Source organism: Arachis hypogaea, chromosome 19, assembly GCF_003086295.3.
Source record: "Arachis hypogaea cultivar Tifrunner chromosome 19, arahy.Tifrunner.gnm2.J5K5, whole genome shotgun sequence".
Taxonomy (NCBI): domain Eukaryota; kingdom Viridiplantae; phylum Streptophyta; class Magnoliopsida; order Fabales; family Fabaceae; genus Arachis; species Arachis hypogaea.
The window spans coordinates 158,297,348-158,318,456 of record NC_092054.1 but is presented as its reverse complement, the minus strand read 5'-3'; the positions used below and the strand labels follow the sequence as shown (position 1 = coordinate 158,318,456).

General features: G+C 33.3%; 4 protein-coding genes across 4 annotated transcripts; 2 read left to right on the top strand and 2 right to left on the bottom strand.

Annotated features, from left to right (window-relative positions):
* Positions 1-2,357: 2,357 nt before the first annotated feature.
* On the top strand, positions 2,358-4,727 carry LOC112777460 (perakine reductase). The gene is made up of 7 exons (XM_025821833.3): positions 2,358-2,572; positions 2,893-3,063; positions 3,269-3,472; positions 3,606-3,778; positions 3,950-4,046; positions 4,122-4,275; positions 4,371-4,727. Exons 1-7 carry the CDS (start codon positions 2,516-2,518, stop codon positions 4,550-4,552), a joined length of 1,038 nt encoding a protein of 345 aa, XP_025677618.1. The 5' UTR covers positions 2,358-2,515; the 3' UTR covers positions 4,553-4,727.
* Positions 4,728-5,284: 557 nt separating this feature from the next.
* Positions 5,285-6,348, top strand: LOC112775194 (early light-induced protein, chloroplastic). Its single transcript, XM_025818685.2, has 3 exons — positions 5,285-5,635; positions 5,749-5,823; positions 5,916-6,348. The coding sequence occupies exons 1-3, from the start codon at positions 5,483-5,485 to the stop codon at positions 6,258-6,260; spliced, it is 573 nt and encodes a 190-aa protein (XP_025674470.1). The 5' UTR covers positions 5,285-5,482; the 3' UTR covers positions 6,261-6,348.
* A 758-nt stretch (positions 6,349-7,106) lies between these two features.
* LOC112775193 (uncharacterized) lies at positions 7,107-13,522 on the bottom strand. The gene is made up of 18 exons (XM_025818684.3): positions 12,961-13,522; positions 12,411-12,647; positions 12,045-12,108; positions 11,822-11,951; positions 11,583-11,727; positions 11,210-11,431; positions 11,048-11,132; positions 10,503-10,605; positions 10,108-10,233; positions 9,915-10,028; positions 9,214-9,332; positions 9,008-9,095; positions 8,831-8,923; positions 8,610-8,699; positions 8,319-8,438; positions 8,151-8,242; positions 7,990-8,047; positions 7,107-7,546 (listed from the first exon to the last, which is right to left on the bottom strand). Exons 1-18 carry the CDS (start codon positions 13,148-13,150, stop codon positions 7,469-7,471), a joined length of 2,154 nt encoding a protein of 717 aa, XP_025674469.1. The 5' UTR covers positions 13,151-13,522; the 3' UTR covers positions 7,107-7,468.
* Positions 13,523-18,035: 4,513 nt separating this feature from the next.
* On the bottom strand, positions 18,036-20,083 carry LOC112776231 (heat stress transcription factor A-6b-like). Its single transcript, XM_025820307.3, has 2 exons — positions 19,597-20,083; positions 18,036-19,185 (listed from the first exon to the last, which is right to left on the bottom strand). The coding sequence occupies exons 1-2, from the start codon at positions 19,942-19,944 to the stop codon at positions 18,358-18,360; spliced, it is 1,176 nt and encodes a 391-aa protein (XP_025676092.1). The 5' UTR covers positions 19,945-20,083; the 3' UTR covers positions 18,036-18,357.
* Positions 20,084-21,109: the final 1,026 nt, after the last annotated feature.

Below are 21,109 nucleotides of genomic sequence, written 5' to 3'. Positions count from 1 at the left end.
CCTGGATTAATACTATGTGGGGACACTTTAGAAAGCTACCATCTAATTTTAAAAATTGTATCAATCATTAATATTATTATCTTTTATAAATAAAAAATTTAAAAAAATTATTTTTAAAATTTTTTAAACGAACCCTAAATATTTTTTAAACTATCATCATCTGATAAATATTTTTATTTACATATTATTATAAAAAAATAAATTAAATTGATAGATATATTAGTGAGCCATTGAATACATAGTAAAAAAATATTATTAAACTTGGTTATATTTTTTTATATTTTAATAATTTTTTAAATAATATTTTTAAAAAATATAGTTTAATAATAAAAAATATTACTTTAATTTTAATAATATTTTTTGAAACATCATATTTATGATACTGTAATATAGTTTATATTAAAGTAATTCATTCTAAATTAAATCAAATCTTAATTAACAATATAGCATTATTTTTTTTTGGTGACTGAGCATAACACAAAGAAAAAAGACCTAAGAAAAAGAGTAGTATTTCTCTCTAATAATAATGTCTAAATTATTAGGAGGCAGTAACCACTCTAGATACACTTACTTGTTTAAAACAACAGTCTTAGCCATTAAATCAGCCGCTTTGTTTGCTGTTCGCTGGATGAGCACTAAAGTAGCTGTCCAATTGCGCTGGAGCATCTCTTTGATTTTGTCAAGCAGACCAGAGTCATTCCTAATCATGCTGGTTGTGCCTCGCGAAACAAGAAGAAACGCATCAAGATTATCAGTTTCACATATAACCTCTTTGCACTCGCAATCCCAAACCATAACAAGCCCTCTCCAAATAGCATGAAGCTCACAACAGAGAACACTAGAAAGAGGTATACTAGCAGAACAACCTTTTATCCAAATTCCCATGCTGTCTCTAATAATACATCCAAAGCCAGCTAATTGCTCATTTTCAAAAACGCTTGCATCGCAGTTCACTTTACAGACATTCATTGGAGGTGGTTCCCAGTTATATTTCAAAGAAGAAGGAATAATATGTTTTTGGTTGATAACAACATTAGAGAAATCTCGAGCAGCATGTTTAACTAAGTGAACAATTTTCTCTTTACTCCATGGATCATCTTGGTGGAAGATGTCATTGTTTCTATCCCTCCAAATTCACCAAAAGGCCGCTGCAAAGAGAAACTCATTTTTGTTGAGGTTAGAACGAATCCAAGACCCAAATTCCAAACTAGAGTCCTCAGCGGTCATTCCCAAATTTAAGCTAATCCAAATCTGACGAGCTTTTTGGCAAGTCCTAAAGCAGTGGTTAATATCCTCTAGAGCAAGATAACATCTCTGACAAAAATCAGAAGTAGAAATACTTCTTTGAAACCGATAACTAGCTGTGGGAACTCCGTTGTTGAGGCAAAGCCAGAGCAGACACTTTATCTTCTCCGGTATTCTCAAGCGCCAAAGCCAAAGCCAATTTTCATTATCATTCCAGCCAAATTTCTTCTTCAGTAGCCATTCATACCCGCTTTTAGTCGAGTAGGTGAGAGTATTTGAGATTGTCCAAAACCAACCTGTTTTATCTCCTGCCTGCTTGATAGGATCAAAGAGCATCAAATCAAGTTTAACTTCAAGAATATCCCACCATCAATGCTCATGGTGCCAGACATCTTCTAACTTCAAGTGAGAATCAGAAATATGCACAAAAAAAACCAAAAGAGCTAGCGTTCTACATGGTCGCCAAGCATGATACCAAAAGGATTGAGACATCCTGCCTGTACACCAATCAAAACCATCAGTTTATGTTGTTGTCTAATATGAAAACAAATTCATTTGTAGTGATAATAATAATCTTAAAATAATTTTCTGAATTTCGTGTACGCCAATGTAAAATTACTAACTATTTAAAATCTTAATTTTCATAACGGATTAGAAATTAAGGGCTTGTTTGAGTGAACTTTTGGGAAAATATTTTTTTTCGAGTTATCTTTTTGTAAAAGATCTTATAGAAAAGTAAAAATAATTTTATATTTGGATATCTTATACAAAAGAAAGATCTATCAATTATGTTTGGGTATAACAATATAAAAGTACTTTTTTGTTTATTTATTATATGAAAAACATCTTTTTTTTTTTTTAAGGAAAAAAAATCTTTTAAAAAAAGATGTAAATTACAACTTCTCAAAAAAGATGTTTTTTATATTTTTCTAGTGATTTTACTTTTATTATTAAAAATTTGCCAAACACACTAAAAAATAAAAAAAAATATCTTTTTTATCAAAATAATAAACTCCAAACAAACACTAAAACTTAAAATTTATGTCTCTCAACATTAAAAAAAAAAAGCAATTTCCACCTATAATGCTCGAAGCAATACAATTTTTGTGGTTGGTGATTGTGATTGACAATCAAACTGGACAATTAAACAATTGATGAAATCAACCTATGAATAACACATTGTTTTTTAATTAGATACTTAAATAGGAACATCTCTTTAATGTCTTCAACTTGCATCTTAAGCAGCACCAAAGCTCAATAGCAGTTAAAAATGGAGAAGACCAAGATTCATGTTCCCAGAGTTAAACTCGGTAGCCAAGGCTTAGAGGTAATTTTTTGCTATGATCCCATCTACAAATGCCTATAAGAGCCAAACTAGTTCATGTTCATCATCCAACGTTGTTATAGAAGAGTTTAATCAACTTGATTGAAGGAAGATTGTGTCTTTTCAGTTGATCCTTTTGATCTCAGATATCATTCATAATAGGACTTTGCACTAAGTAGTAAGCGTATCATGGTTTTGCCAGAAGTTGATTATCTAGTAGCTTTTACCAAAAACATTTGTGTTCCTCTTTCCCAATGCAAATCTTTGGTTTAGTATTTGTGAGAGAATAAGAACTCATTGTAATATTCGGTTATGGATTGCAGGTTTCTAGGTTGGGGTTTGGATGTGGAGGGCTATCTGGAATTTACAATGCCCCCCTTTCCCATGAAGAAGGATGTTCAATTATTAAGCAAGTATTCAATAAAGGTGTCACCTTCTTTGACACGTCAGATCTTTATGGGGATAATCATGATAATGAAATCATGGTTGGCAAGGTAACCACACTACACAAGTAATTAATCTTAGCTTGTTTGTTCTGGTTCCAAACAAAGTCTAGTAGTTTGGTTAACATCTGATTCACAAAATAGATCACTCTTTAGAACTTGCAAATAGAATTTGGTGTAGGAAAACAAAAGTTGGAAGATTAAAATTTGATTCATATATGTTGATTATTGAAGATTCCTTTACTTCTGCCCTTAGGCCTTAAAAGAGTTGCCTCGCGAAAAAGTTCAGTTGGCTACAAAATTTGGTGTCATTAACAATGGTGGGATGAATTTTGAAGTAAAGGGTAGCCCTGAATATGTGCGAAAATGCTGCGAAGCTAGCCTTAAGCGACTTGATGTCCAGTATATCGATTTGTACTATCAACACAGAGTTGACACTTCAGTGCCAATAGAAGACACTGTAAGTACTTAATGGTTTCGCTTCTATTATCTCTTGTTTGTTATGCAAGTTACATGCCTTTCAAGGAAGAACTTTATGACTATCTATGGTTAGTTATATGCTTTAAAATATGAGCTTTGTGATTGTGAAAAAGATTGGGGAGCTGAAAAGGCTGGTAAATGAAGGGAAGATAAAATATATTGGGCTATCAGAGGCTAATGTTGACACAATAAGAAGAGCACATGCGGTTCATCCTATTACTGCTTTGCAAATGGAGTATTCTTTATGGAGCCGTGACATTGAAGAAACTATAATTCCACTATGCAGGTAGTTAGCAAGAATAACATCATCATTCTTCTGTTGATTAATATTCTCACTAATCATGATTATAGTATACTACTCCAAGTTGATATGATGCTATGTTTTCTTTCTCTTTCGAATGTTGTATTTATAGTATATACTGCTATACTCTAACTAAGAAGCATTGTGCACTTGCAGAGAACTAGGAATCGGAATAGTGGCGTATAGCCCTCTTGGTCGTGGCTTTTTCGCTGGTAAAGCAGTGGTTGAGTCTCTTCCTAATCAGAGCTTGCTGGTATGTAACTACTAACTAGTGATAAACAAGTGCATAATACCATAATCTTCTCTGGTATGATGGATTCTGTAACAGGCTATGCATCCAAGGTTCAGTGAAGAGAATTTGGAAAAGAACAAGCCTTTTTATAAAAGAGTTGATGAGTTGGCTTCTAAACATTCATGCACTCCATCTCAACTAGCTCTATCATGGCTTATTCATCAGGGAAATGACATAATCCCAATCCCAGGTAGACACTTCAGTTGTTAACAAATTCTGTCAACTTAATTTTTATTTACACAAAAGGGATAATTGCTTTGTCATATATTTGATGTGATGTCATAGGAACTACTAAACTGAGGAACTTTGAGAACAACATTGGATCTTTGGCTGTAAAGCTTACAGAACAAGATTTGAGGGAAATTTCTGATACTGTTCCTGCCAATGAAATTGCCGGGGAACAAGAGTATAGTACTTTAGAAAAATACTCTTGGAAATTTGCAACTACACCCTTACCACCAAAGTAATTCTGCTGATAAAAATGTTGCAAGTGTTGTGTTATGCATTGATTTGTGCTGTATTTGTATTCAATTCGACCACTATGTTTATCTCAACAAACTAGCCTGTGGGATACCCCCAAGAATGGTTTATAATAATTAATGACAGCAAGAAAGCCCAATAAGAATATAAAGATTTTACCCATACTGTCAATATATTCAAAATAAGTTTTTTATTACTATTGCAGTTGTTTCAAATTTTATTAGTTTCCAATTGCCATGTGTTAGTCTAATGGAGGGTAAAAGATAAATCTCTAATTATAAGTTGATAAAAATGTGCCAAAAAGGATTATGATTTTGTATAGATTTATAACAAATAAAACATGTGGTTTGTACTTAGACAAGAAGCACCTCTGGTGAAATTGAAACAATAAATGGCAACAAATTGTTGTTTCAAAGATGAGTTTGGAAACCAAAAAAAAAATAAAAAAGGACAAGAGTTTTAATTTCTTGTAGTGGCTGATTAATTATAATAAGCAACGTGCCAACAACCAAACCACAGCAAATGTACTTGGTAGTACCTAGAAGCCTATGGAACCTTCTGGTATTTACCAAGAAACAGTAACAACTAATTGAGGTAGTGCAATGCTCCAAGTCTCCAAAATCATTGCAACCTCAGAATCAGAATCAGTGAGTCTCACTCTCTGGTTCTGATGGAAGCCACGTCTATTGCTTTTAGCATGTGTGGACAATGGAACCCACGTGAACCAATGAACTTTATGACTCCTTCTATGCCATGACGTGGAACCTAAATATCCACCACTACACTTACCCCCTTAACTCTATATAACCAACCTTCATTCAACACTCTTCCATCATCTCAAGAGTGCAATTTGATACTCACTAAGAAGCTATCTGCGGTTTCACTCACAAGGTTATTAGTAACATACCAATCTAGCAATGGCTGTTTCATCTTATGCTATGCAATCTATCCTTGCCAGCCCTATGACTCGCACTCCTAGCAGGTCAAGAGTGAACCAATTTGGTGTTCCTGCTCTGTACATGCCTAACATGAGAAGGAATGCTAGCCTTAGTGTTCGATCCATGGCTGAGGTAAGTAGTGGTTGCATTTATGTGTTGTGGTTTCATGCTAGCTAGCTTTAATATGATCATTTAATATGATATAATGGCATATGAATCATTGGTTTTCTTTTTGGGAATTGCAGGAAGAGCAGAAAGAACAATCAACTGAACCTATAAGCCCAGTTACACCACCAAAGCCTCAGCCTCGTTCACCAAAGGTGAGTACCATACCCTTAACAATTTAACAAATATAAAGTGTATCATAAAATTGGTTATTGACATGAATGATGTGTTTATGTGCAAATGGCAGATGAGCACAAAGTTCAGTGATGTGTTGGCATTCAGTGGGCCAGCACCTGAGAGGATCAATGGAAGGCTTGCAATGATTGGATTTGTAGCAGCATTAGCAGTGGAACTATCCAACGGTCAAGATTTGTTGTCACAGATATCCAATGGTGGGATCCCATGGTTCTTGGGGACTAGTGTGGTGCTGTCCCTTGCTTCATTGATCCCACTGTTTCAAGGTGTTAGTGTTGAGTCAAAATCTGGTGGATTCATGTCCTCAGATGCTGAGCTTTGGAATGGTAGATTTGCCATGTTGGGCTTGATTGCTCTTGCTTTCACTGAGTATGTTAAGGGTGGTACCCTTGTGTAATCATTTTTAAGCCTCCAGTATTCTTATATTACCTTTTATCTTATCTTATGTATGTATAGAATTTTATAAAGGATTTTTCTGAGATAAATTCATGATCATAATATCATATGCTGATTCCTTCAAAATGCTTATGAATGATGCCTAATTTCCCTTAAAGGAAAATTTCAATACAATGAGTAATCGATTATCCTTGTTGCACTTTGGAATAAAGGACACAATTACAAATATCTTGGTTTAAGAACTTGGAAGCAGACAATAATAGTGATCCAAATAGACCCAAGATAAAGGAAAAATTGTACAAATATGTGACAGTTTAAATTCATTAGAAAATTGTGCAAGCTGTCTCATTCATCCATTTGAATTCTTCCAATATGCATTCTCATCCGTTCATTTCTCCGTCTTTCTCAACTAATATGCTTGCTGAAGTTGGCATTTTGTGAAAACAAGAAATTATTATCATCATCATCATCATCATTATTATTATTATTATCCATAAAAAGGCAAGAAAATATTACCCTTCTCATGAATGGATTTTAATCTTTTTAACCTTGCCATTTGAAGTACATAAAAATAAAGTTTGGTCACTTCTATAACAAAATTGATATGTGGTCAGGAACGTGACGAGATTACCATTCTGTCCCTTAATTCTAAGATGACGAAAATACCCTCCTGACCACGTATAAAAAATTCACCATATTTTAGTTAGTTAAATTGAAAATACATTATCGTGCATTTCATATAATTTGGTGTGTCTAAATTAAAACTCAAAACATTATTTAATGATAAAGTAATAAGGCATAACTGCTTAGAATTAAATCTATCATCAGTAAATTTAGATTCTCAATATTCTTGACAAATGATAAAAATTTTCCTTGACAACATACGAGTAGAATTTACAAAGTTGTGCCTTGTGTTAACAACGAGCTCAGCTCAGCAAGAAAATAGATAGATTATAAGGAACGAACATCTACCAAACCTAAACATGAATATTAGAATCACCACTTATTTCGATGTCTCATTTTCAATCTACGGTAAAGGACCTCTACACCCAAAATTTATGAACAGGAAAAGAATTGAGATTGAGAACAATACACATCTTAGAAGTAATTTTTGGGTCCTAATAGCTACATTTCATTTCATATCATGTATATGTACAAATATTCACCGACCAAGTAACGTGCTAGGCAGCCAAGTGCATATGCTCCTAACTATGGATCAAGCTGATACTCCGGCTTGTCAAAATCACCATTCCGGAGTGTGCTTCCCACCACCCCATTTTCAACACACTGCAATTCATTATTACAAAGTCAACAACAAAACCAAGTTAAGAAATCAGTGCCTTGTATCCAATGCCAAAGAAACTAAAATCACATTACTCAATGGACGAAATTGACCTAACATTAAGTGGGTTAGGCATAAGTTGGAAGATTGAAACACATTTTCTATCCTTTAATTACTTGTTTTACAAGTTGAAGATCATGGGGTGGTCCACTTGTAACAAACTGGCAAGTCTTCATCGAAACCAGCATGGCTTAAATTATGGATCAACTAATCATAATGGCTAATTATCCACCATAAAAAATACAGTAGCAAAATCAAGGGAATAAAAAAAAGGAAATTTAGAAAGCAGGGGGGGGGGGGGGGGAGAATTGTACTAATTGATCAGAAGTTGCATGTATTTTTTTTTTTTTTTTTGCGGGGGGTGGTGGTGGTGGAGAGAGAGACATACATCTGTAGGTAGATCAATTGGAAACAAATTTATGGCTGCTGGGTTGAACGTGAGTCCCCTGAAAGAGGAGCAATTTTACATTAGAGACACAGACAGAACAAAATATCATCACAGATTAAAATTGACTATACGATGTGTTACAAGGAGGCCAGGAACCATACCAACGCGATAGTACTAGCTGCCAGACATATGGAATAAAGAACTCCTCCGGATGACTCTCTTGTTCATATGTGAAGCGCAGTTGAGTGAACATCTGCCAAACAAGATAGAACCTAATTATACTCCCTATTGGAAATAAACCAGAATAACTTAATCTTACACTATCTTACCTTCATTCCATCACCCCGCCAAGAACGACAATTGACAATTATCACCTGAAGCACTTCTTTTACGGACCAATCGCCACTCACTCTTTGAGCATCCATACGACTATTGAAAAAATCCAAGACCTGCAATATTAATAAATAAATTATATATTCTGACACTAAGGACTCATGAGATGATGCATCACAAAGACAATATTTCACAAATCTAACTGAAGATACAACAGAATTTGCTCTCTGAAATGAATCAAGATTTCAAGGATAAGCTGTGACTTAAATAAAATGCACTGCACGTACAGTATAAATGTTCTCAAGCAGTTCACTAAATCGTGGATGATTCTTAAATGGCTGAAAGACTTCCTGCCTATGCATTATTGCATATACTACCTGCTCGAATCACACAAGAAAGCACCAGGATAGGTGTAAAAGGTTATAATGTAAAATTTTTAATACAGTGAACCAGATAGAACTATATGTTATAAATCTGCAATCAATAAAAGTTGAAGATCATATCATACCTCGGGATTCCGAGGCAGTGCATAAGTCAGGATTGCATTTATTATTTCCAGTACCAGCCTCAAGAAGTCAGTATAAATGTGCAATTCAGTTGACTGTACAAAAAATATAAATTAGAAAAAGAAATAGCCTAAAGTTTATAATCAAACGAATAATAGAAGTGCTTAGACAATACATACCATATCCTCTATTAGGCTGTTTCCCTCAATCAAGTTGCCTTTTTCATTATGGAGCTTATTATCTCTGCGATCTGCTAGTTTATTATACCTAATGTGAAGCAACAATATGGTCAAATTGTTATCCCAGAAACTGCAGTCAGTTAAGATATAAATATGAAATAGAGATAGTATATTATTACAGAGGCCAAGAGAAAAGGTAGACATACTTGCGTGAGAGCATATCAAAAAGGCTAACTAGTCTCTGAGACGCATATGCACTCAATCGGTGGACATGAGGAGCCATGTTTGCCAGAGTTGCCAAACATGTTGTATGCAGATAAACATCCTATCATATTGAAAACAAATTAAATGACCAAAGGAAAGGATATGTGAATAAAATAAAGAGCACTTTGAGTAGTTATATAAAAATTAACCAATTATGTAAATAGTGGTTCTAAGATTGAAATACACATCCCTTCTACTGGTATCTATGAGTAATTACTTACGAAGTCACTGTCTCCAATATACATAATTAAATATGATAAACAGATTTGAGTGCCTTCTTATATCTTACTCTCAGGTTTGTACAAGCGCAAACTATATTACTAAATTAAGAAATAAGGTGTCCCTTTACAAAAGCTACTTTCAGTATAGAATATCCTTAGTTCACACTAAATAAAGACATCAGTACAAATATGAGCCATAAGAACTAGGGACAAAGTAATCCAATAAAAGGGAAAGATGTCACGTCAGTATCATCAATAACAAAGTCAGGAGAACAGATAATCATATTAATTTACCTGTATATAGGATTTTATTTTATAAAATATATATGCAATTTCCAAAATAAATTATCAGTCAGCAGAGAAGTTTCATATAGGTGAGACAGAGACTGAGCTAACAGACCAGCTAAGTTTAAGGATCATACCCGAAGTTTAGACAAATTATACTGTACAGTTCTGATAAGAATTATGACCAAGAGGGAACCAAGAGAAGTCTGATGCAGAAGACGTTCCTTGTACCATGGAACACCAGTCAAAATCTATCCAGGAAAATAGCACATCAGCATTTAGGACATACTTGCAGTTTTACATAGTTCAGTGCCAAAAGACAACACCTACCAGTTTATGAATGCTTGCATTAAAAGAAGAGTCTTGACTGAGTATGAGGAGTATAATCAGCAACATGTAAATTTGATTAGCTGTTCTCCTTGGAGCATTGTATAGAGCTTCCAGAATAGGCATTAACTGTTAATTTCATTAGATAGATAAAGATCACAATAAGGCTCAATTCTCAGTCATTGTAGAAGCAGCAGCAGGACTCATATGATTTAGAATGACTTGAGAAAGTGGCAGTCACATATATCATATCGATAATCAAGTAAATACATGAATCATAAAGTAATAAGCCTCCACAGGATTCTATTTCAAAGTCTTCTTTTGACTTCTAGATATATAACTAATTAATTCATTCCCACTTCCTCCATAGGAGAAACTTTAAGTTTGCTACCACATACCAAGGTATCCATGTCAGTCCGCACCAAGACATACTCCAGAAAGGCAGAATTTCCTTGCAGCAGTGAGTAAAGTAGAAGAACAGCAGCCTCATCAGCCAAGCATCTGTGGAGGAATAAAAGTGATAAGGTTTTAGAAACTGATGTGTTTAGAAGCACCAGTATATAATTAACGACACTTAATGCAAAACTGGAAGTCAATAACCAGGAGACACTAGGGACTCTAACCAAGAAACTGATGCACCAAGGACACAAACATCTTTTGCTTTTCTTTTCTTTTCTTTTTTTTTCCATTTCCCTCTTTCCAATTAATATTAATTGGGTGAACAGAAAGTTATGAGAAACAAGCTCTCTTTTCTTTATTTATAATAAAACTTGTATACAACTATTTCATGGTCCAATCATCTCACACTAGGAAAATATAAATTTTTTAGTGATCATGATTACATACAACTACTGACATGCCAATTGTATTTCCTGGAGAATGAATCAAATGAATCCACAAGTATGCATGATATAGATGTAGTATAAGGGAGCAAGCTACTCACATGCCAAGTGTATCAAACAATGAAGCAAATGGCAATTTTACAAGTTGACCACAGTGTGCATTGCCCTCAACATCTACTCGATCCACTGCATTCAAACAACTAATGAAAATTGCTCACTTACTCAATCAACTGAATGAAGTAGAGATATGAAAGATATATTACATTCACAATCAACTGCATGCTCTAAGGCCTTGCAATAAGGGTTGTCAGAAAAATATTGATTTTCTTTGTTATTCTCAGTGGCAGAGTAATCCTCACTCACAACACATTTATGATGATGAATGAGAACAAGAAGCACGTGAAGACTGCTATCTGCTAGAGGATTTCTTGATCCATCACCCCTTGAACTAACCAAATAACTGAATGGCAGTAAAACAATATTTGCTGCAAATCAAGTACACACCAAAAGTAGCCCATCAGTAAGTTGCCAACCTCAAGACTAGAATCTTACAGCAACAAGAAAATTATGATATCAGAAAAAGCATAATTGACTACAAGGAATGCATAAACAGAAAAGTATATCAAGTGACCATACCAGCTGCAGAACCAACTCTCTGCAACACACTGCTCTGGCTTCCTTCATAAAAGACGGAATAAGATGCCCTATTAAATGGAGCGCCACTGCGAGTAATGAAATTTAAGAGTAGTCTGCGAACAACTGAACAAACCAGAGAGCTGTCCTGCAAAATTAACAATACCATAACCTCAAATTCACTATCTGCAAATACAGAGTAACACAGCAATGAAGGTTCAGTTCATGTCTGGACTTCGAACCTGAGCCATTGCAGCATCAAGAAATGGGTTCACATCATGTGGTCCAGGAGACGGCCCACAGAGAAGCTGAGTTGACATTGCAATAATCATAAAATTAAGCAGCTCTAGATGCAGGACATATGTGTTGGCACTATAATTTAAAGGAGAAAAACCTTGTAAGGACCAAATGTTTAAAATACTATGCAGAAACAACTAGCAGCTCCAGTTACCCTTATATACATACCTCACATCTACTGAAGCAATAAAGTTCAGGACATTCCGCATAACAAAATTTTCAATTGTTTGATCTGTATAAAATATCCAAAGCAAAAATTATGAAATCTGAATAATACTGGTAATAATGTAATATGCACATATACAGCCAAGAAAAAAAAAAAGAAAAAAAGAAACTTGAAAGGGATAAATAATTTTCCTTTAAAAGAAAAAAAGTACACGCATATGAAACTGATGAAAAAAGCCGCGCCAGCCTCTACTTGAATCTTATACTAAAACAACACCCAAATCCATAGCATATATGAACAAAGTTAAATGAAATTAATATCTCAACAGATCATAAATCTAAATATGAAATGACAATTGCCACTCGTACCTCCCAAAACATCCATTGGTGTAGTCTCATTATCATCGAGAGATAGATGTAGCTCGACATATTCGCCTCGGAAACTCTCAATCAAGTGCTTCAGAAACACCGAACCGATGTACGCTGCATTAACAGCCTTTTCATAAACAAAGGGCGGCACCCCGGATATAGACATGGACTCCTGCAAGGTGCACGCCATATGGAACAAAATCTTTGCAAGATGCCTAGTTTGACCATTGTTTTTTGCTGCAAAGACAATTAGCAAAATAAGATTTTCCCATTAGAAACAAACTCAATCAACTTAACAGCATAATTAGCGTACTATGACCTAGTTCTATTAGAAACCCAATTTTTGTGACATAGCATAACTAAATATCTGAACTCCGTCATAGTGTCATCATTCAACATTCTAGACCATAAATCTCAACAAAATTAAGTTCCTAACAAACTCTATTATTCACTAATAGAACAATTGAAGCTCACCATGCAAGCCATTATCACTCTAAGCCTAAGATAAACTGTGATCAGGGAAGTAGTAGCAATCGGAAATAAGACTAACCCAATAGCTCACAAGCTTCTTGAACGCGGTCACTGGGCCATTGAACATGGATGGGAAGCTCTAGAAGCTTCTGCCAGAACTCTGATGAAAGTGGGAAGGACTTGTCACCGATGAAGGTTCCGATCAGATACTCCGCCGTCTCCGGCGAGAACGCTTCGCCCCTGCGAGGCGTTGACGGCGCCGACCCCATTACAGAAAATAGAAATAATAAGAGGTTTGTTTCGTCGCGATGCGTTTGATTCTTTCGGCACCGACACTCGTTGAAATCCCGTTCAAAGCAACGGCATTGTGCGGAAACTCGCCGAAAGATCAAAAGGGTTTGATCCGAAGGCGAAAACGGAGATGGGTTTTGAAAATCAGGTGAGTTCGTAGAAAGGGAACAGAGTGTGTGCAGGAAGACGAAGACGAAGACGAAGGAGCTTCGATACGAAGGTGTTTGGCAGAGAAATGAGTTTGAGTTAATAAGGACGTATTTGGAATTCGGATATGTTTCACGCGTTGTTGAACAAAACAAAATTTGGGTTTTGTCCTTAATCAAATTTCCCTATTTCTAAATTGAATTCATTAAAACTCACCCTAAAGTATTACTTTAATAATTACAAGATTATCTTTAAGTGGGTTAAATACCAATTATCCTACCAAAGTCAAAATAAAACTATGTTATTACTATTTTAGTAAATAAATTACTTATATGCTAATGAACTATAGCTCAAATGACATAATTTTTTTATACTCATTTAAAAGATCGCGGATTCGAATCTCTTTATTTTTGGTAAATAAATATATAAATAAATAAATTACTTATATGAAATAATGAATTCTTTTACTAACAAAAATACAAAATGGAGTGTTTGTATCGAAAACGAAATTCTAAGTTGCATCATTTTATAAAAATAAGAGATTTTCCTCGACTAATATATCAAAAATATTATTTGTATATTAAAATTAGTTATTAATATTATATATATATATAGTTTAATTTATTTTCAATGTGCATTTATATTCTAATATATATTTTATAATGGTAGCTGATTTTAGTGTACATGTAACAATATAACATAATGCGTGTGTGTGGTTGGAAAAATTATAAATAATTCCTAAAAATTTTAAGATGGGAATATCATATTCTCATGTTTGGTTCAAAGTTTGAAAAGCTATTCCTAAGCAAGTTCGATTCTAGAGAATCAAAATACCATCATTTCAATTCCCACCTTCTTCTTATGTATATTTGATTCCCATAGGAATGGAATCTGAATAACAAAGTAATAGTTGAACTACACACCTCCAATTATTAATATATATATATATATATATATGTGTGTGTGTTGTGTGTGTGTGTGGATATTTGAAGGTTGCAACGTGCATTTAGCCTAATACTTGACTCATCACCTAACATTTTTATCGGTATAGTATCCGCCAAACACAAATATAATTGGTTTCCTTTTTCTCCCTTTTGAGTCGTCAAACATACAAGTAGTTGGTACCTTTTTTTATTTCAATTTTTCTTGTGTGTATATATGATATAATGAAAGAGAAATTTTCGTACCTACACAAGTACACAACTAATTGATTTTTGGTTCATTTTAATACAATTATGATATTTATTATAATTGCTTGTGACACAAGGTGTTAAACTGGGCCTGATCTGTTTGTTTTCCCCGATTTAGCCTAGCTAGATCTATTTTCCTTCATCAATCAATTGACATTTAATACTCAATCACTGAAACTTGTGTTCCAAATTATTACTTGTATGTTGCTTCTACAATCATACTTAATTACACAAACATCATCATGTTGTAGCGAGCTATATAAAATTAGATTAGATATGACAGTACCAAGTTGCATAGGTAACCGTCACAAAAACTGATGCACATTTATTTATATGCACACATTACCTTCAACTGTAATACTCCAGAGAGCTGCACATGTTTTTCACAACTCTCGATCTCACCCTCACATGTTTTTGTGCTCTTCAATCCAATCGAATTTCAAACCCATTTAGGGGTGAGCATGAGTCGATTTGGTTCGGGTTTAAGGTAAAATTAGAATCGAACCAATTAAAATGTAATTGATTTGATTTGGTTTGGATTTGTATTTTTTTGTGTATGTACTCGAACCAAACCAAACCAAACCGATTAAGAACGGATTAGTTCGGTTCGGGTAATTGGGTACCCGATGACTTTGAAATTCATAAAAAATTTCAAATTTTTATCTTAAAAATTCAGCAAATACAATAAACATGTAACATCAATAGAAATAATCCAAACATGTTAAACACCAAATACATTAAAAACTAAACACATTAAAATCCAAACATATTAAACACTAAACACATTAAAATCCAAACATATTAAATACCGAACATATTAGAAGATAAATACAAAAGTGTAACAAAAATATATATTTTTTATTTAATTAATATATGATTGGGTTCACGGATTGGTTCAGAGTCCGCACCACCAGAACCGATACCTAAACCAATTACTAGAAATAGCCATCGATTTGGTTCGAATTAGACCCGATTACTTGTTGGTTCCAGAACCAATTTAATTAGTTTAATTTGGGTTCGGACGGGTAATCGGGTACCCGCTACCCATGCTCACCCCTAAACCCATTATTGATTTCAAACAAAGTTAGAAGGCCTTCCATTTCAATAGGCTCTTTGAAATTAAATCATGATGATGAAATGGATATAAAAAAATGGGACATGCCGGCCCAAACAATAAGTGCACCAACACAATTCACAATCAATGACCTTAGGGCTAGGGGACCCCAACGTTTGTATTAATTATTTTGTCTTACTCTAAGAATTCTTTTCCAAATAACTCTCATGCATACTGCATACACAACTTGGACAAGTATATATAAACATGTATATCTAAAACATGAAAACATTCTTATGTATATAATTACTTTAGAATAAACTTGTCATTACATTACAATTATTTAATCATATTATTTACTTAAACTACTATTCAAAAAGTATGCCTATGAAATATAGAAATTAAATAAAAATATGGATTTTGCAGGAGAACTTTTTATTTTTAATATGATGAAAGAAATGGTGTATACCTGAGTTATGGAGGGTGTATGGTGATTTACTGGCGTATGATGGTTGTCCAAGAGAAATCGAACCGTCCGATTATAGATACTGAAAACCTGGTCCGATTTGTGTACTGGTAGAAAATCTTGGGTTCGATTTGTGTACTGGCAGAAAATCCTGTGTCCGATTTCAGAAAACCCTGGGTCCGATTTGTACCCTCTCTCTCTGCAATAAAATCGGACCCTCCGATTTGTATACTTTTCACAGTTTTAAAAAACACCAAAAATTACAATGTTAAAGTATATCACTACTCCTACTTCCATAACAAAAAAAAAATTGCCTTTGCAGGATGGTGAATTTATATATAAATGTGGTGGCAGGGGCAGGCAAAGTGCTCATGCATAGCATGTGCAACCTTATCACTTTGCAGCAAACTATGTGTGATATATTGTGATGATATCCAACTAAATTTATGTGTCAGTCATTGCCACCATCATTTCAAAATTTCTCCTATTCAAGGAAGCTAATGTCCCAGCCTTTTCTCTCCCTTTCCATTCAAGGAAATAAACTTAACATTTGCCAAACTTTATCTTAGCCATGTTCAAAGAATTTCACATGCATATATGAGTATGCCTCCTTTCAATTCTGCTTCTGCTCCCATCTTATATGGCAGCTTATTTCTTCACCCAAATTTAATGTCTTAATTATCCTAACAAAAAATTAAACTATATATATATTAAGACCACCAGGTGCAATTTGATGCTTGAAAGAAGTTTCACTTTATGCTACTAATAACTAGATTTGTTTACTTTAAATACAGCATGCATGGATAGATGCTTAAAACCTTGCATAAGCTATCCAAAAACTTCACCTTTTAAGTATATTTAGCAATATAAAAATATTTCTTTATTTCTTAAAGTGGAATAACTATTTAACTTTATTGTAGTGATTGATAAAACTTTGAATATATATAGATCACACTAGAACATGTCTCTTCTTTCTAATTTCTCTGGAAACTCCTAGATCAATACTAATCAAAGATAAAGACAAAAGGGATTAGAGCTACAATTTAAAAGGAAAAGATAGAAAATTAAGCACCAAAGTCATTATTTAACACAAACTACAAGAAAAATTAACGCACTACTTTTTGTTAGTTATTGTTGATTTCTATTAGTATCTCTTATACACATATGAGTATTTGGAGTGTAAATTATTAGGTTTTAGATTTCCTATAATTACATCTGCAATACAAATGCAATATGAAAAAATATATTAGTTAAAACCGGAGAGGATTAACTCAAATATATATAATACAAGGTGGAAATTCAGGTGCAGTCGTCTTCACGTAAAGTTGATAAGTGAAAATTATTAGATGAAAATTTAGTCAAATCAATCAAATCATTTAATGACTCTCAATTATCAACTTCACGTGAAGTCGACTGTACCCGAATTTTTACTGTATTGCAAACATAAATGTTTCATCACTCCTCCCGCCCATGGTGCACAAGGTTTGGATTACCATCCTCTTAATTATTAAATTAAATTTTAGCTAGAATATATTTAGTGGGAAAAATATAGCATAAATAATTAACTTGTCTATTAAATGGTATATAAGATATAGGAATTAAGGATTCATTCAGACCTTTATTATTGCATCACACAGTGGAAAATTCAAGAGAGGTGATGATATGAGATAGAAAAAGTATAGGTTACTAATATATTATTTGCTAATTTATTGTCAATAATAATTAATTATTATATTTTAAACACATATATAAAGAGACACATCCAGAAAATATATTTGTAAAAATACTTCTATTAAACACAACCATAAAAAAAAATATTTTTATTAGACACATCCACAAAGACACTTCCATTAAACACAATTATAAATAAGATTTGGCAGAAATTAACAGAAATATTGTTGGTAACGTAATAGGATTGTATGAAATATTGCAAATTGGGACCAGACATATAAAAGTTAATCAAAGTAATCAAAATAAAATTAAATGTAAAGGAACAACCACCAAACTTGCATTATTCTAGCTAGTAGATATATGTTTATATGGTGTCAAAAGGTGTCCATTTTTTTCATACCTTGTGCTTTAAATACGCAACATACAACATACAAAAAAGAGATTAGTGATATTATCTGAACTAACTTTTGAGAGAAATATTAATTTGAGGTGCTGCATAATTAAGCTTTTTAAATATATCAATAGAGAGACCCCTCAAATTAAATTATTTCTTTAAAACATTCCCAAAAAATGTAGCACAAATAACATCTCTTGTTCACAAAATATTGCTCTATATATATATATATATAGTTCAATATATAACAATGAAGGATCCTATTATTTATGAGGACTAGAAGCTAAATAACCAAGTTGTTCAGCCAAGACATCTACATCTTCAGCAGCTGCAAGAACATCTTCATCTTCAAAACCTTCATTCAACAAATCTTCCCAAAACACTTCATCAATATTATTATTATTATTATTATTATTATTATTATTATTATTTCTACTTACTCCAACTTGAACATGATTATTATTATGATGATATTCACTGCTACTTTGTCCCTTAACATTCAAACCAAGAAGGTCCATCTCTGATACCTCAAAATCAAACTTGTCATCATTATCATCATCATCATCATCATCAATGTGTGATTCTAGTTTAATAAAAGTTGAGCAATCTTCATCAACATAACCTAATAATCCATCATGATTGTTACTAGGTCCTTGATGAATAGGTCTCATCCTCTTATTAGAGAAAGCTTCCTCCAATTCCTTTCTCCAATCCTTTTGTTGAACCAATTGCTGCACAAAGTTTGGATTCTGCATTGCCCTTGCCATGAAGGTCATCATCTGCTGCTGTTTCTGCTCCGTCTTTCGAAGCTTAACTTCCATGGCTTGAATTTGAGACTTTGTAGCCTGCTGCTGTTGTCTGAGCTTCACCAGCTCCGCCATTAGTACCTGCCGGTCACGCCGCAACCGGTTGAGTTCTCCATCTAATCCACCAAACCTTCCAACTTCAACACAAGGGTCTAAACCTTGCTGATGATGATGATGAGTTTGATTTGTCTTCCTCCTTTTGATGTTCTTCAAAAGTACTCTTTGCCCTCTAAGAAACATCTCATTAGCAAATTCCCACCTATCTGGATCTACCTTTTTAAAACCCTACAATATAATATCAATTTCTTCTTCATTGGTTTCAGCTAGAAAGCCATATTTACACCCTATACACCAAAATAATACCAATAATCATCATATTCATGTAGTAACATTGCAGATGATGATATATATATACTTTTGTAATTTCCTACCTTATGCATATGGATGGTGTTGAAGATATTTAATTTGCCTAACAAAGTTTTGGTATTTTTAATTTGTAACTATTCAACCTAACAAGTACCAATTATATGATAACAAAAATAAAATGTATAAAATAAAGTAAAATAGAGCAACAGTAACATATTCCAGCAGCTTCATGAACTAACATAACGTTATAAGCTTATCATAAACAAGAGCTTTCTCAAGAAAGAAGAAGAAGAAGAATGAAGACATCAGTTTATATAAGAAAAGACTGACATAGGTGTTGAGTTGGCGGACAAAGCTGGAGAAATTGTTGTGCTTGAAGAATCTTGGGAGAAGGGTAATGGAGAAAGCTTGAGGATCCCACACAACGAAGCTGTTGTTTCCTTTGCTCCAAGAAACTATGTGATTTGTTGAAGGGTCTTCAACGATGTCATATGTCTTTGTCAGGAACGGCGGAGGACCACTCTCATTAAGCCCCTCCATTGGATGCGGCGGCGGTGGCGGAGGAGGAGGAGGAGGAGGAACATCCACCACCATTGGATATGAAAAGGAACAAGACCCTTCTCCTAGATACTCCTCCTTCATTACTCTACCAACACCATGATCATCAGGATTATTCATTTTTTGGAACAATAAATCAAAACTTTGATGATCTGATGAGTGAAGATTTGACTTTGAAGAATGCAGTGAAGTGAAGCTATATATTCATTGAAAGAGAAAGAGAGAGATGTTATGGTATGTGATTTATGGAGAAGGAGGAAATCAGAAAGAAAGACGGACACTGAGAGACAAGAGACAAAGATTAAGAGATATAAATTGAAATAAATTTTAGTATTTTGTTTAAAAAGTGAGAGACAGAAATTGAAATAAGAATGAAATTCTAATTTATCAAAGGATAAAATTAGAATTAATTAATTGAAATGAGGGTATTTTAGGTATAAAATGTTATTAAAATTCAATCTTTATCTTTAAAAATTTTAGTCCCTGTATCCCTATCTTTCGGAGATATTGAAATACTGAAATTTTGGAGACAGAAACAAAAAATTTAGTACCAATCTCTAAACCAACAAACATAATACTAAGTCTTAGTCTCCTAATCTCTGTCTCAATATCTCAAAATAAATATTTTCTTTGTTCTTCTTAATTATTAATAGATGAAAACTCAAATACAATTAATTTGATGTAAAATTGATAATTAAAAATTATTAAATAATTTAAATAATTTAACTAAATTTTTATTTAAAATTTCTAGTTATTATACCTAAATTTCTACTTATTAGATGTTGTTGTTATGTTCCTTTATTTAAATTAATTTGTTTTTTTTTTTTCTCTTTCACTTTTTCTTTTTGGTGGCAAAGATATTATTATGACTAATGGGGAAGGTAAAGTGCAATGCAAATCCAACATGTCAAACCAGATATTTTTCTCACTCCTCCTTTGGGAAATGCCTTTATTTGCTTCTTCAAAAACCAAACAAGATATTTACATTAAAATATTTATCTTAATGTCTCTCTGCTCCCTTTCTTTTGTTTTCTTGTCAACGGCAAAACTATGACCATGTGCTTAACAAAATTCTAAATGCTCTTTATCAATAATTATGTGCCAAGTGCAAATTTGTTAAAGACATTAATTTTATATATATGTAGAACCAAAGTATATCTTTTTGATGAAATTAAACAAGTGCCACTATGCTGCTTACATATATAACAATACAAATAAAAATTTAATGTATGATTCTAAACACATTAATTATTCTTTTCGAATGGAAAGTGTTGTGAGTACGTGT